Here is a 14,896-nt window from a genome sequence, read left to right on the forward strand (position 1 = left end):
AGTCCAAAAACAGATGGAGACCCAAGTTTGGGAAACACTGTACATTCTCTTCCCTGGCCTGCTAGTTTTCTAAGTGCAGGTTTTGGAGGCTGTTCAGATTTTGCAGCCACTCAGCAGCTTGCACAACCGGACCTTGGCAGCTCTTAGTTCCGGCAGGAGCTGAACCCGTACGATTTTGCTGCCCGTGTGTTTTGGCTCATTCCTAACCGTACCGATTTCCCGGGTAACCACGATTCTCCCTTGCTTTGCAGCCCACACCAAGGACATGCCGTTCACCTGTGAAACGTGTGGGAAGTCGTTCAAGCGAAGTATGTCTTTGAAGGTCCACTCTCTGCAGCACTCGGGGGAGAAGCCTTTCAAATGTGAGGTGAGGACCTGGGAATGTAAAAAGGTGAAATGCTTCTGGGAGATGATATATACTGTATTTTTCGCCCTATAGGACGCACCGGCCCATAGGGCGCACCTAGATTTTGGGGAGGGGAAATAAAGAGCTTGTGGGGCTGGCGGTGGGGCTCTCCTGAAGTGCGCACCGACCCCTCTCGCTCTCCAGGCTTCAGCGAAAGCCTGCATTCGCCCCATAGGACGCACACACATTTCCCCTTCCTTTCGCCTATAGGGCGAAAAATACGGTAATGAGTTGAAAAAAATGCTGAAATATACATTTATAAAGAAACCAGAAGCATTTTTATTGGGCACTGTGGGGAGTGACATAAATAGAAAGGAATGTAAGCTCTTTGTATACACAATAACAGCAGCAAGAATATTATTGGCCCAAAAATGGAAGCAAGAAGAGTTACCGACGATTGAAGAATGGAGGATGAAGTTAATGGATTATGCAGAATTAGATAAACTAACAGGAAGGATTTGAAACCGGTGAGACCAGAAATTCACGGAAGATTGGAGTACCGTATTTTTCGCTCCATAACACGCACCCGACCATAACACGCACGTAGTTTTTAGAGGAGGAAAATCCGTAGGCATGCCACCTGTAGGCATTCCCTCCATAACACGCACAGACATTTCCCCTTACTTTTTAGGAGGAAAAAAGTGAGTGTTATGGTGCAAAAAATACGGTACATTTACGGACTATTTGAGAAGTATTTGTGAAGAACAGACGACGTTTGTAGGGTTGCAAGAAGTTTTGTGAGGAGTACTATTAGAAGTATTGTAAAAATGGACAAAGGGGAGGATGATTTGTTAAGAGATGTAAAGGCAATATAAAGTTAAGAAATGCATAAGATGTGGTTAAAACGGTGGATCATCAGAGGTGCGGATGGAAGTCTAAAAGAAAAAGATAAGTTTTGTGGTACATTTTATAATTTATATGTTAAAATTTATAAAAAATATAATATATAAAAAGACAAATGTGAGATGAGAACTAGTTTCAGCCCGTCTTCCCTCCTTCCGCTTTCCAGTTTGCAGCGTGAACTTGGACTGATGGATCTGTATTCAAGTCCTCTTCTTCTGCAGCCCATAGACATCCAGTTTCCACGCAGAAAGTTGAGTGTTTGGAACTCCATGCGTGAATCTGGGCTGGCTGCATTTTCTTAGTCCAGGCTTCCTCAACCTCAGCCCTCCTGATGTTTTTGGCCTACAACTCCCATGATTCCTAGCTAGCAGGACCAGTGGTCAGGAATGATGGGAATTGTAGTCTCAAAACATCTGGAGGGTTGAGGTTGAGGAAGCCTGATCCAGATGTTTTGAGACTACAATGGTACCTCACAAGACGAAATTAATTCGTTCTGCGAGTTTTTTCGTCTTGCGAGTTTTTCGTCTTGCGAAGCACGGATTCCAACCCAAAATCCAACCCCCCCAAAAAAAGTTTTAAACGTTTAACTTACCAAATGGCTGCAAAAGAAGTTTTGGAAAAGCTTCAAAAATCACCAAAGTCTTCAAAAACCTCAAAAAAGGCTCAAAAAAAAGAAAACAAACTTGCAAGACGTTTTCGTCTTGCGAAGCAAGCCCATAGGGAAATTCGTCTTGCGAAGCAACTCAAAAAACGAAAAACTCTTTCGTCTTGCGAGTTTTTCGTCTTACGAGGCATTTGTCTTGCGAGGTACCACTGTACAATTCCCCTCTGAGGAATTCCCACTGAGGTCCAGCGCCGAGGGCTTTCTGGCGGTTCCCTCACTGCGAGAATCCAAGTTACAGGGAACCAGGCAGAGGGCCTTCTTGGTAGTGGCACCCGCCCTGTGGAACGTCCTCCCACCAGATGTCAAAGAGAACAACAACTACCAGACTTTTAGAAGACATCGGAAGGCAGCCCTGTTTAGGGAAGCTTTTAATGTTTGATGCACTACTGTATTTTAATATTTTGTTGGAAGCCGCCCAGAGTGGCTGGGGAAGCCCAGCCAGATGGGCTGGGTATAAATAATAAATTATTATAATTATATATTATTGTTATTGGGGAAGCCTGGAGTAACACTTGTTCTGTTTTGGTTTATAAAAGTGCAGGATGTTTTCACTTGCTGGTAATTACAGTTTTATTGCAACATAGCTCATGAGTTGAACTGGGCTTTCTAAACACAGTTAAAAAAAAACATTTTGTTATGCACAGTGTTATTTTTAAAGTATATATTTACAGATGTGTTTTGTTTTGTTATGCACAGTGTTATTTTTAAAGTATATATTTACAGATGTGTTCATATTCTATGGCAGGTTGAGGAAGCCTGTTTTAGTCCAACTTACCTCGCAGGGTTGTTTTCTGGGTAAAATGCCGTGGGAAGGATAGGAGCATAATACGTCGTTTTTCATAGAATCATAGAATCATAGAGTTGGAAGAGACCACAAGGGCCATCGAGTCCAACCCCCTGCCAAGCAGGAAACACCATCAGAGCACTCCTGACATATGGTTGTCAAGCCTCTGCTTAAAGAACTCCAAAGAAGGAGACTCCACCACACTCCTTGGCAGCAAATTCCACTGTCGAACCTTTCTGGGTGAAAGGTTTCATGGGCCATGCTGACTCAGTCTCTTTTTAAAATATATACAAAAATATAAAAAAAATTGTCCAGTAGCACCTTGGAGACCAACTCAGTTTGTTCGTGGTATAAGCTTTCGTGTGCATGTGTATCTGAAAAAGTGTGCATGCACACGAAAGTTTATACCAAGAACAAACTGAGTTGGTCTTTAAGGAGATACTGGACATATTTTATATATATATATATATATATATATATCGACTGCATCAGACCAACATGGCTACCTACCTGAATCAGTCTCTTTTTGTTCTTAAAGAAACATTGGCCAATTTTTAGCCGTGACACCCCTTCTGTTTCTTAAATGCAAAAAACCCCAACTTGTATTAAAGCAATATTCTCTGTTGCAGCAGGATTGTAGTGGCAGAATCTCCAACCCTTCGGTTTTCACCATGGTGAAATAATAATCCTAGCCAATGCCAGAGAACTCTTGCCCAGAAGTGTATTTAAGACTGCAAAACATTCCTTGCACTAACAGTAATGGCATGTTAATACACCAGTGTGCTGTATTAACCAGACAAACGTTATCTCCTTCTATAAATAGGGCATCTATTATGCTGAATGCCTTGCAGACCACCTTATCAAATGCAACAGTCCTTTACATCCTTATCAATAACAAGCCCAGCTCTCATTTGCAAATCCAATAGAGCAGCTTGATGCTTGTAGTTCTTTTCAGACTGGGAGATTAGGTTGCTCCTGAAGGACACGGCGCTCCGTAATTGTATTCATAGATCTGATTTCCCCATTATTTCCTTGCATCCCAACTTAATCCACGCAGACCCTAGATTCACACAGGCGCAAGGGCACACTAGATCAGTGTTTCCCAACCTTGTGCCTCCAGATGTTTTTGGCCTACAACTCCCATCATCCCTGACTAGCAAGACCAGTGGCAAGGGATGATGGGAATTGTAGGCCAAAAACAGCTGGAGGCACAAGGTTGGGAAACACTGCACTAGATCTCATCTAGTCCAACCGCCTGCAATGCAGGAATCTCAGTCCCAAAGCATGGGCTGAGTATTCTCCCCCCAGTCTTGTACCTGCACCAGAAGGTGATGCTTCCAGGAGGCTGGAGAATATTCTGACCTAGAATCATAGAATCCTAGAGTTGGAAGAGACCACAAGGGCCATCGAGTCCAACCCCCTGCCAAGCAGGAAACACCATCAGAGCACTCCTGACATATGGTTGTCAAGCCTCTGCTTAAAGACCTCCAAAGAAGGAGACTCCACCACACTCCTTGGCAGCAAATTCCACTGTCAAACAGCTCTTACTGTCAGGAAGTTCTTCGTAATGTTTAGGTGGAATCTTCTTTCTTGTAGTTTGGATCCATTGCTCCGTGTCCGCTTCTCTGGAGCAGCAGAAAACAACCTTTCTCCTTTTATATATTTGCACATGGCTATTATATCACCCCTTAACCTCCTCTTCTCCAGGCTAAACATGCCCAGCTCCCTTAGCCGTTCTTCATAAGGCATCGTTTCCAGGCCTTTGACCATTTTGGTTGCCCTCCTCTGGACACGTTCCAGTTTGTCAGTGTCCTTCTTGAACTGTGGTGCCCAGAACTGGACACTACTCCAGGTGAGGTCTGTCCAGAGCAGAATACAGTGGCACTATTACTTCCCTTGATCCAGATGCTATACTCCTATTGATGCAGCCCAGAATTGCATTGGCTTTTTTAGCTGCTGCGTCACACTGTTGGCTCATGTCAAGTTTGTGGTCAACCAAGACTCCTAGATCCTTTTCACATGTACTGCTCTCAAGCCAGGTGTCAACCATCTTGTATTTGTGCCTCTCATTTTTTTTGCCCAAGTGCAATACTTTACATTTCTCCCTGTTAAAATTCATCTTGCTTGTTTGGGCCCAGTTCTCTAATCTGTCAAGGTTGTTTTGAAGTGTGATCCTGTCCTCTGGGGTGTTAGCCACCCCTCCCAGTTTGGTGTCATCTGCAAATTTGATCAGGATGCCCTTGAGTCCATCATCCAAGTCGTTGATAAAGATGTTGAATAGATGTTGAGCTCCTGGGAGGAAAGGGAGGATATAAATAAAACTTCTGAATGAAATGGGCCTTTTGGTTTAATACAACAGAGATCTTTCCTTCATGCAAACTTCCTGCCTTTCCATATTCCATACCTCCATTCTCTCCCTTGTCCAGAACTGCAATGAGAGGTTCCAGTACAAGTACCAACTCCGTTCTCACATGAGCATCCACATCGGTCACAAGCAGTTCATGTGCCAGTGGTGCGGCAAGGACTTCAACATGAAGCAGTACTTTGACGAGCACATGAAAACACACACAGGTAAGGGATCCATGGCTCGGGGTGGACAAACCAGCCAAGTTTCCGTTTCTTGCCTTCCAGCCGCATTTCCACAGCTGAGCACAGTACTGACTGACCAGTGCCTGTAACGTCACGAACCTACCTCTTCTGTCCTGTCCCATATTCCAAGCGGTTTCACAAAACTTCTCCGAATCCTTTCTTGTTCCAACAGGTTTGGGGGAAATCGACTGCTTTTAATTAAAGGGCTGTTGCTGTGCTGTTTTTATTACAATTGTTTTCAACAGATTTTATATACACATGTACAGTGGTACCTCGGGTTACATACGCTTCAGGTTACACACTCCGCTAAGCCAGAAATAGTGCTTCAGGTTAAGAACTTTGCTTCAGGATAAGAACAGAAATCGGGCTCTGGCGACACGGCGGCAGCGGGAGGCCCCATTAGCTAAAGTGCTGCTTCAGGTTAAGAGCAGTTTCAGGTTAAGTACGGACCTCCAGAACGAATTAAGTACTTAACCTGAGGTACCACTCAGGACACTCCAAAGTTGGGGGCGGCCTAATTGATCGTTTTCCACTGATGCGATTGGGGCTTCCCTTGTTGTAGGGAGGAAGTTAATGTTGCCATTTGTTGATTGACAGCCAGAAATGCTAAAACTCCTTGCACGAGGCTAGGGCTTCCTCTTTTTTCCCGTGCATCGGATTGCCCCCTCCCCGAATTAGGGTTGTTCACTTTGACCTTGCTATAATGTCACGGGGTTGTCTGCTCTTGGGGCAGGGGCCCGGTAGGAATTTTGTCCATCTGGCTGATTGGCTGGGGCCATTTGGTTTTTGCCTACTGCGTAGCAAATCGTCACAACTTGTAAGGTTGCGGTTAGGCATTGGTTTATGGTTTGGTTGGTTGAGGGGCATGGATTGGCTGTGCCTGCCCCTCTAATGCTGCTGCTGCGAGGGATTCCGTTAAAGGAATCAGGGGCTAACTATTGCTTGTCCACTCTGTCAAGGGGGCTCGGGCCATAGCAATGAGCTCCTGGTTGCATTTAGGGTGAGGGCAGGTTCCCTGCTCCGTCGCTACCCCCAAGTGTATTCCCCTTTTCTGACTTTCGCATCGTGCGGAATGTCAGTCTGTCCCCCATGGTGGGGGCAGATAGTCGCAACCAATGCCTAAGCAACCACTCACAAATTTGTATTTTAATAAAGTTGTGGCCAAAATTATGCCAAAAACCTTAAACAAAAATTCTGTGTGATGTGTGAGTTATTGGGGTGGCCCTGGGTACCTCGACACGCAACAAACCTGTGAGGCAGATTATTCTGAGAAGCAGTGAGTGGCCCCAAATCACCCAGTAAGCTTCATGGGCAAGTGGGGATTCGAACCCTGGCCTCCTGGGTCATTTTGCCTTTTTATGTTGCGAACTACACTGTGATCTTTGGGGGAAGGACAGTAGTATACAACTTTAATCAATAATCAGAATAACGATAATAGTCCTGTACTCTAACCGCTTTGCTAAACTGGTCATCGAATATATATGATTACCGTATTTTTCGTCCCATAGGACGCTCCGTCCCATAGGACGCACCTAGTTTTTTGGGGGGGAAATAAAGGAAAAATTTTTTTCCTTTATTTCCCCCCCAAAAGCAGGTCGGGGAAACCGAATCAGGTCGAGGAACAGCAAGATGGTGGCGCTGTGCCTCCCTGCTGTCCCCCGAGCTTGTGGGACTGGCCGATGTCTGTCCCGCGCGCAGGGTACTCTGCAGCCTGCTATCCGCAGCGTGGGGAGCCCTGCGGGGAACTCCCGCAGGGCTGCCTAGGCTGCGAATGTGTTCCCGAAGCGCCGGGCGCTCTGCTTTCAGCGTGCCCGACGCTCCGGGAAGCAGGCTACTATCTGCAGCCTAGACAGCCCTGCGGGAACTCCCGCAGGGCTGCCTAGGCTGCGGATGTCTTCCTGAAGCCTGGAGAGCGAGAGGTGTCAGTGCGCACCGACCCCTCTCGCTCTCCACGCTTCAGCGAAAGCCTGCATTCGCCCCATAGGACGCACCCAGAATTCCCCTTCATTTTTGGAGGGGGGAAGTGTGTCTTATAGGGCAAAAAATATGGTATATTAAATTACCCAACTTTGAACAAGTTTCTAGGCCTCAGCTTTCCCAAAGACCCCATTGGCATCATCACTCTTCCCCCATTCCTTTTAATCCCAATGTGTCAGTTTGCATTTCTTAGTACAGAAAGTACTTCTGATATGTAGAGATCTTTCCTATTCTACTTAACTCTTCTGCAAGCTTTTCTGTGTGAAAGAAGCAAGCGGAAGGTTCCTGATGTTTGGGTTATTCCTTCAGAGGAGCTGAGTGCAGCTGCCTTAAACTGCTTCTCTTATCTCTTTCAGTGAAGATCACGCTGACTAGAAAAGCGGGGGCAGAAGGAATCTTGTTTTCCCTTTCTCTTTCCCTTCTAGTGTGGTGTTCTGTACACCAGGCATGCCCAAAGTCCATTTTGGGGGCCTAATCCGGCCCTCTGGTCGTTTTAATCTGGCCCCTGTGGCAGTTTATCTCCTGGAGTAAAATCCTTAAAAAAGCTGAACAACTCCAATCCTAAAAAAAAGGATTCGGTTGGCTCTTTGGTCGGCCCTCAGGGCTCTTCACTTCATCAAATCTGGCCCTCTGAAAAAAGTTTGGACACCACTGCTGTACATAGAATGCTTAGTATTAAGGTTTAGACTTATTATAAGTTATTGTAAGTTTAAGTTAAGTCTGCTGCAACTGGATTTCTTATGGACAGGGCCAATCCTGAATGTACTGGATTTGTGACCGTTTTGCTCATTTGCCTTCATTTAAATAAGTTGGGGTTCTTGTTATTAAATATACCAATATATCTGACTATGGACTAACATGAACTTATCTCTAGTCATAAACTCGTATCTCTAATTCTGTAATGAATTATTGTGTTATACATATCCTTAGGAGTTTGAGTTTGTAATCAGAATACATACTTTTGAATGGATTAGTTTTTGTTACAATTGACTATTGATTTGCGAGTAGGGACCACTCCCACTACTGAAATTTATATTGGCCAGAGTTCTTGGTGTGGTTTTTTCTTGTCGTTTGCTTTCAGTAGCAGTAAAGCTCTGCTGGATGAAAGACAATTGCCTCTGGCCTATTTTTGGGGGAATCCTGCAACGTGTTTAAGTTGTTACTCTGCTTACTATACGTTGGAGCTGCGTGGCGAGTTCCCCCCTCCCAGCAGTAGAAATAAAGACACCGGACAACATTATTTAGGTTAATGGGCTAAAATTGGCCACAACTTTATTGGTTACAGGTGATGAGCGGTATTGGCTTAGGCATTGGTCCTAATCAACTATCCGGCTTCGGTCTGTCTGTCTGAGAGGCCGGGAAGGGTTCATACCAGCAGGAGAGCCCTGCTGATGCACATGAACTAGGGACTCCCCCGGGGTCACTGCTCGGGGGCATGACTTGGGCCCTCACCTCCATAGGCTTCGGATGGGGCCACGCCCCCCAGAGTCCTCTACTGGACTACCCTTCAGTAACCGGATGGGGGGATAATGGCACTCCTCCCCCCCATTCATCTGCATAACAATACCCCGACCAATGCCTCACCGCCAAACCGTAGAAGTTGTGACTATTTGCTATGAGGTAGGCGAAGAAACCAAATGGCTGGTGCCAATTTGCCAAGTGGAAAAAATTCCTACCAGGCCCTTTAACAGCGACCAACCGAGGTCCATAGCAAGGTCAAAGGAGGAACCTTGAAGGGTGGGTGGGTGGGAAATTCCCCAGCTGATCGGCGGCAAAAGAGGACGCTCCTCTGCTGCGCTTGCCCTTAAATGGGGCAAGCCACACCCCCTGAGCCAGCCAATTGGCTGGCCAGGGAATGACACGTCAGAGGATTCCCCTGGTTGCACGGGGCTGGGAGACCAATATGGAGTAGGAGTTCAATGACACAGCCTCTCCCGCCATCTTTCTTCTCCCTTCTCCTCAGGCGAAAAGCCATATATCTGCGAGATCTGTGGGAAGAGCTTCACCAGCCGGCCCAACATGAAGCGCCACCGCCGGACGCACACGGGCGAGAAGCCCTACCCTTGCGACGTCTGCGGGCAGCGCTTCCGCTTCTCCAACATGCTGAAGGCCCACAAGGAGAAGTGCTTCCGGGTGAGCAACCCCGTGGCCTCGGACCCCAACGGCAACAGCGCCATCGGCCTCGCCGCTCCCCAGGCCGCAGGCTCACCTCAACTGACCACGGGCGTCCCGCTGCACGGCACGCCGCATTCCCACGCGCTCCCTTTGCCCCTCATGCATGTGCACGCACAGAGCATCCCTCCGCCTCCGCTCTTGCCGCCGCCACCTCCTCTCTTCCCAGGCAGCAGAGTGAACTTGAACAACTAGGCCCTCGCCCAGCGGTTGAGCGTGCGGGCACAGAACCGGCCTGTAATTCAGTAAGTGCCCAGCAGGTGTCAGTCACGAATGTCGTGGGCAGCCGTTGGTTTGGGTTTTTCTTCTTCGACAGGGCCTGGTCTTTTGCCTCCAGCTTGAAGAGGTTGAAGTTCTCAACTCCGAGCAGGAGGACCAAGCCATCTTTGCTGCTTGAGTTGCGTAGAATTTGAAGGTCACATTATGTTTTCTTCATGCGTGGAAGGCTGTAGACCAAATGCCGCTGCCGTCCATTTTTTTGGGCTCTGAAGATCTTGGGGTGTGCTAAAGGCTGTTCGACAGATCTTGTCGATTTTGATGGCTCAAATGAGAGCATTCTCTTCTTTAGCTTATCCTGCCACGTCTAGCGGAGAGGGGAGGTTGAGCACATAACAAGAGTCCTTCTGGATCAGTCTATCTGGTCTAGCATCATGTTCTCACAGTGGCCAACCAGATTCCCTAAGGTGAAGCCCCTGAGTAGCACTCTCTCCCCATTAACACTGGTCTTGAAAGACCTACACTGGCTCCCAGTATGTTTCAGAGCACAATTCACAGTGTTGGTGCTGACCTTTAAAGCCCTAAACGGCCTCGGTCCTGTATACCTGAAGGAGCGTCTCCACCCCCATCGTTCTACCCGGACACTGAGATCCAGCCCTGAGGGCCTTCTGGTGGTTCCCTCATTGCGAGAAGTGAGGTTACAGGGAACCAGACAAGAGGGCCTTCTCGGTAGTGCTCTCCCTTCAGATGTGAAAGAAATAAGTAGCTCTCTTATCTTTAAAAGACATCTGAAGGCAGCCCTGTTTAGGGAAGTTTTTAATATTTAATGCTGTATTGTTTTTAACACTCGACTGGAAGCCACCCAGAGTGGCTGGAGAAACTCAGCCAGATGGGCGGGGTATAAATAATAAATTATAATAATTATTATTATACTTGCCATTCCCAACAACCACTTTGCAGAGGCATATGGCGTCCCTCCCTGGAAGTGTTTACGTTTCCCTTGAACCTGTGGCCTTCTGGGTGTTGCTGGGCAACCACCTCCCTTCACTCCTGACCCACTATGGGCCATCAGCACTTGGAGGGCCAGAAGGTCCCTTCTCCCCCACCTTGGAGCTTTGTTGTGGCTGAGAAGCTTTCACGCAAGCCAACAAGCTTGGAAGAGATCCATTGCGGCTTCTCGGTCCTCTCTCTAAAGCATCGGTTCTCAACCTGTGGGTCCCCAGATGTTGTTGGACCACAACTCCCATCATCCCTGAGCTCTGGCCTTGCTAGCTAGGGGTGATGGGAGTTGTAGTTCTATTTCTCCCCTCCCAAAAAATTATTAGTTTTCTCTTATAACACACAGACAAAAACACAAAAGAAAAACATTACATTTGACACAACATAAAAACTTAACAACAATAAAAACACACAAAATAAAAGAAGATTTTTTCCTTCTTGTTCCCTGGTGTATTTACATTGCTAAAAGACTTCCTCGACACCCTCCAGGCTGGATTTCATCATATCACATATTTGGCAGTTCCCAATTTCATATTTATAACATTAATATCTTCTTTCATTACATACTTCTTACCCTTACTTCCAATTGTAATCCATAATAACCTTTATTATTAATCTTTTTCTATCCCTTAGCCTAATCTGTTACTTCTAGGGATTGCTTAATTATCTTATATTACAATATCTCACTAAATATTCTTTACATTTCTTCCAGTCTTCTTGTGTTTCCTCTTTCTGGTCGCGGATTCTTCCGGTCAGGCCAGCCAGCTCCGAAAAGTCCACCATCTTCATCTGCCATTCTTCTATTGTCGGTATTTCTTGCAATTTCCAATTTTTGGCTAATGAAAGTCTTCCTGCTGTAGTGGCATACAGAAACAGTCTAACATCCTTCTTAGGCGATTCTGGTCCTGTTATTCCAAGTAGAAAGGCTTCTGGTTTCTTAATAAACGTATTTTTCATCATTTTTAAAAATTCATTAGAAATCTTTCCCCAGAAGTCTTTCACCTTGGGAGGTGAAAAAGAAAGAGATGGGAGTTGTAGTTCGACAACATCTGGGGACCTACAGGTTGAGAAAGGCTGCTCTAAAGGAATGGGGGAAAGTGAAACCTCCTCTGGCAGATGAGCTGCGGGGAAATATCAAGTCCAGGGTGTGGTTGATGCCATGATTTGTGGAAGTGGCTGGATGTTGTGTCTCCCAGAGGCCAACTTTCCATTCCTTAAGAGCCCAGGAAGCTGCCTTCATACCAAAACAAGACCTGTGTCCGTCTAGTTCAATATTGTCTACAGTGAACGGTAGCAGCTGCCTAGAATTTCAGGAGGGGAGTTTCTCCTAGCCCCACCAGAAGATGACTTGGGGGATTGACCTGGGACCTTCTGGTTGCAAAGTAAATGCTCTAACCATTGAGCCCACGGCCCTTCCTCCCCTTCCTCCATCTTTCGGTATCATCACGACTTGTGACTTCTCATTCTCTGACGCTCGAGGGACCCGTTCCTCCCTGCACAATGGGAGAGACGAGGCTGAACCTCGTTGGTGGTCCATGAAATTGCACCAGATCCCCTCTCACCCTTGCCGGTTTGCATGGCTTTAAGACAAGCAGGCTCTACGGAAGAGTCTTTGTGTACCCGAGAAATGGAAATAAGGGCACAGGCACTTGATCTACAGCCTTCTGTTAATTCCAGTAATTTGTCAGTGGGCTAATGCACTAAGCAAACTCTGTTAGGGTCGTACCGGCCTACTTTCTCCTCTGCCAAATGCTTTTGAGCTGGCCTGGGCAAGGATCTCTGGCCTCTTTTTTTTGTAACATAAAGAATTTATTATTTTAACCTTTTTGCACTTTATTAATCCATCATAGTAACTCTTCCTCGTTTGGGTGCTGGGAAGGTATTCCGGAGACTCTGTTGCGGGCTAATGAAATCAGCAGGCCAGTTCGCTCACCTGCCACCGCTAAGCCGGTTCTGTTCATTTCAAAGACAAGAGGCCACATTCAAGCCCCACGGAAAACAGGCAGAACTTGAGCAGCTGCAGCGCATAGGCGGATTTGCCCCATCGGCATGCAAAAAAACAACAACAACACCCCACATGCACACCGACAGGTCTGTGTGCAATGGGCGACTTACGAGTCTCGTTGGGTATTCAATTCGGCAATTTCTCCACCTTTGCCTGAAACTTCACGGCTCCTCTTCAGCTAAGACGCCCAGACCACTTTGCCTCTCTACGTACTTGGGTTTTTTTTTCTCTCTGTGTGTATGTGTGTGTCTTTAGTGTGAACTGAAGCAGGGCTGGTCCCTGGAACAACAGCCATAACGAACGGACAAGAAAAGATGGAGCGAGAAAGTTGTGGCTTGGGCGGGTGGGGGAAAAGGTCGAGACGGTGCAATAATTGCTAGGTGTGTCGGGACAGAACACCGTGGCGCCGATCCCTTTGGGAAGAAGACGTCGCGGGCCTCTTCGTAAGAGAGGCTTCCTGGTTTGACTGTCCATGGCGACCTCTTCCAGAGACTTTACAGAGTGATGGCTAGCATCGGGGAGAGGGGGTGTCTTTCCTGCACCCCTCAAAATAACCCCGACAACCTCGTGTTACTTTGGAGAAAGAGAAAAAGGCAACGTAACTTGACTCCACATGCCTCAAAGGTAATATTCTGAACGCGTTGCTTTCTACAGCGTTTGAAACCCGTTGCCCGAATATGCCAAGAACGAAGCAAAACTAAAAAAGATGCGTGTATCGTGGACTCTCTTTTAGCGTTACAAACAAAAAAAATATTTACAATGAAGCACTTTATTCTATATAGATCTGGGGTGGGTGGGGTTGGGGGGTGGGGAGGAGGAGGATCTGAGTTCTGAGAACATTGGTTTTAAAAAAGAAAGAAGCGGCGTCAGAAACATTCTGCAAAATATATTGCAAACTTTTCGTTTTAACAGTCGTGTGAATAACCTACATATGCTTTTACATTCTAACTTGCAAGGGAAGCAGCACTCCGTGGTCAATGATCGCAGCCACTTCTTGCATTTCTCCTGTTTCTCCTCAAATTGAAGGGCGGGGGACGGACGACAGAGGAGTTTTGGCACCGTTGGCCAGTGGCGTTTAGTTCCCATTGGGTCTGGTAGGGCGGAAGGTGGGGAGCCCACCAGTAGGTGGCGCCAGAGCCAGCAGCAGGCAGAGCAAATTCTCATTAGGCGGCCATCTTGTCCCCCGCTGAGTTGTATGAGGGCAAAACTGAGCCTAAAAACGAGGAGGCAGGGCCATTCTCCCCACACACAACTCTTTTGGCCACGTAATGCTAGTCTGTGCATGTCGGGAAGGTGCTATTGCTGCGAAGGATCTGTGTGTGTTAGGGGCAAGCTTAATCGTTCCCCTGGGTGAAATAGGTAGGGGGAGTGTGCCCAATTTTCTCCCCTTAAAATCAAACCACCTGCATGTGCAGCACAGTCAACCCACAAGGGTGTTCACTGAGGTAACGTGAAGCATTGGTCCAGAAGCTTCCAGAGAGTTGTGTTGAATTTGCGGCTGTAACCCCCAGAGAGAGGAAGACCCCTGGAAGTGCCAGGGACCATTGCTGGTATGCCAGGCTGCTTCCCACCCCACCCCAAATTATCCAGAAGCGAGTCCTTCTCTGAATAAACCAGGAGACCCCCACCCACCCAAAGTTTCGTATCTCACCGTTGCCGTAAAAATGACTCCCGTTGCCCTTATGCAAGCCACTCCTTCTCGGCTTCAGCCCTCTCATTCCCTCCCCTCTCAATAATCATACTGACCTTGTAGGGTTGTTGAAAGGTTTGCGAGCTAGGGGAAGCTGAGCGTTTAGGACTGTGTTTCAGAGCTGACATCCCACATCACTGGGAAGACACTTTCAACCTTTCCTTGGTTGGTTGAGTGGGTGGGTTTGTTTCCATCAATATAGTACACCCCACATTTATCACTTGTGGGGAGCGTCCAGCCTGCAGGCCAGTCTCGGCCAGCCAGGGTTTCAGTTTGGTCTGTGAGGTCGTCCGCATGAAACCATATCAACTTGGCCATCAGATGACATTACCTCAGTGGGCAGTTGACGTCAGATGGCGGGTGGGTTCGATGGGTCCTGTCGGCCCCTGCAGAGGACAGATTTGAGCTGATTCGTAAGCAGGGGCTCAATCCTAGGTTTGGCTGCCCCCCAGGGAACTGCCCTCTGCAGTCGCTCCCTGCAGAATATCCCATCAGCAGCTGAGCAGCGAGTTCATTCCTGCTTGGCTACTATCTCCGCACACCCCTGCGGA

At 47.2% G+C, this 14,896-nt stretch overlaps 1 protein-coding gene across 1 annotated transcript in view; it reads left to right on the plus strand.

Annotated features, from left to right (window-relative positions):
- The window catches only part of ZBTB47 (zinc finger and BTB domain containing 47), a 45,795-nt gene extending 35,435 nt beyond the window's left edge, over positions 1 to 10,360 (plus strand). Inside the window, exons 4-6 of the mRNA XM_081931707.1 lie at positions 252 to 367; positions 5,124 to 5,268; positions 9,227 to 10,360. Of these exons, the coding sequence (XP_081787833.1) occupies positions 252 to 367; positions 5,124 to 5,268; positions 9,227 to 9,630 (665 nt within the window). The 3' untranslated portion in view covers positions 9,631 to 10,360. The remainder of the gene's footprint in view (positions 1 to 251; positions 368 to 5,123; positions 5,269 to 9,226) is intronic.
- Positions 10,361 to 14,896: the final 4,536 nt, after the last annotated feature.

This window comes from Podarcis melisellensis (assembly GCF_964234715.1).
Source record: "Podarcis melisellensis genome assembly, chromosome: 12".
Taxonomy (NCBI): domain Eukaryota; kingdom Metazoa; phylum Chordata; class Lepidosauria; order Squamata; family Lacertidae; genus Podarcis; species Podarcis melisellensis.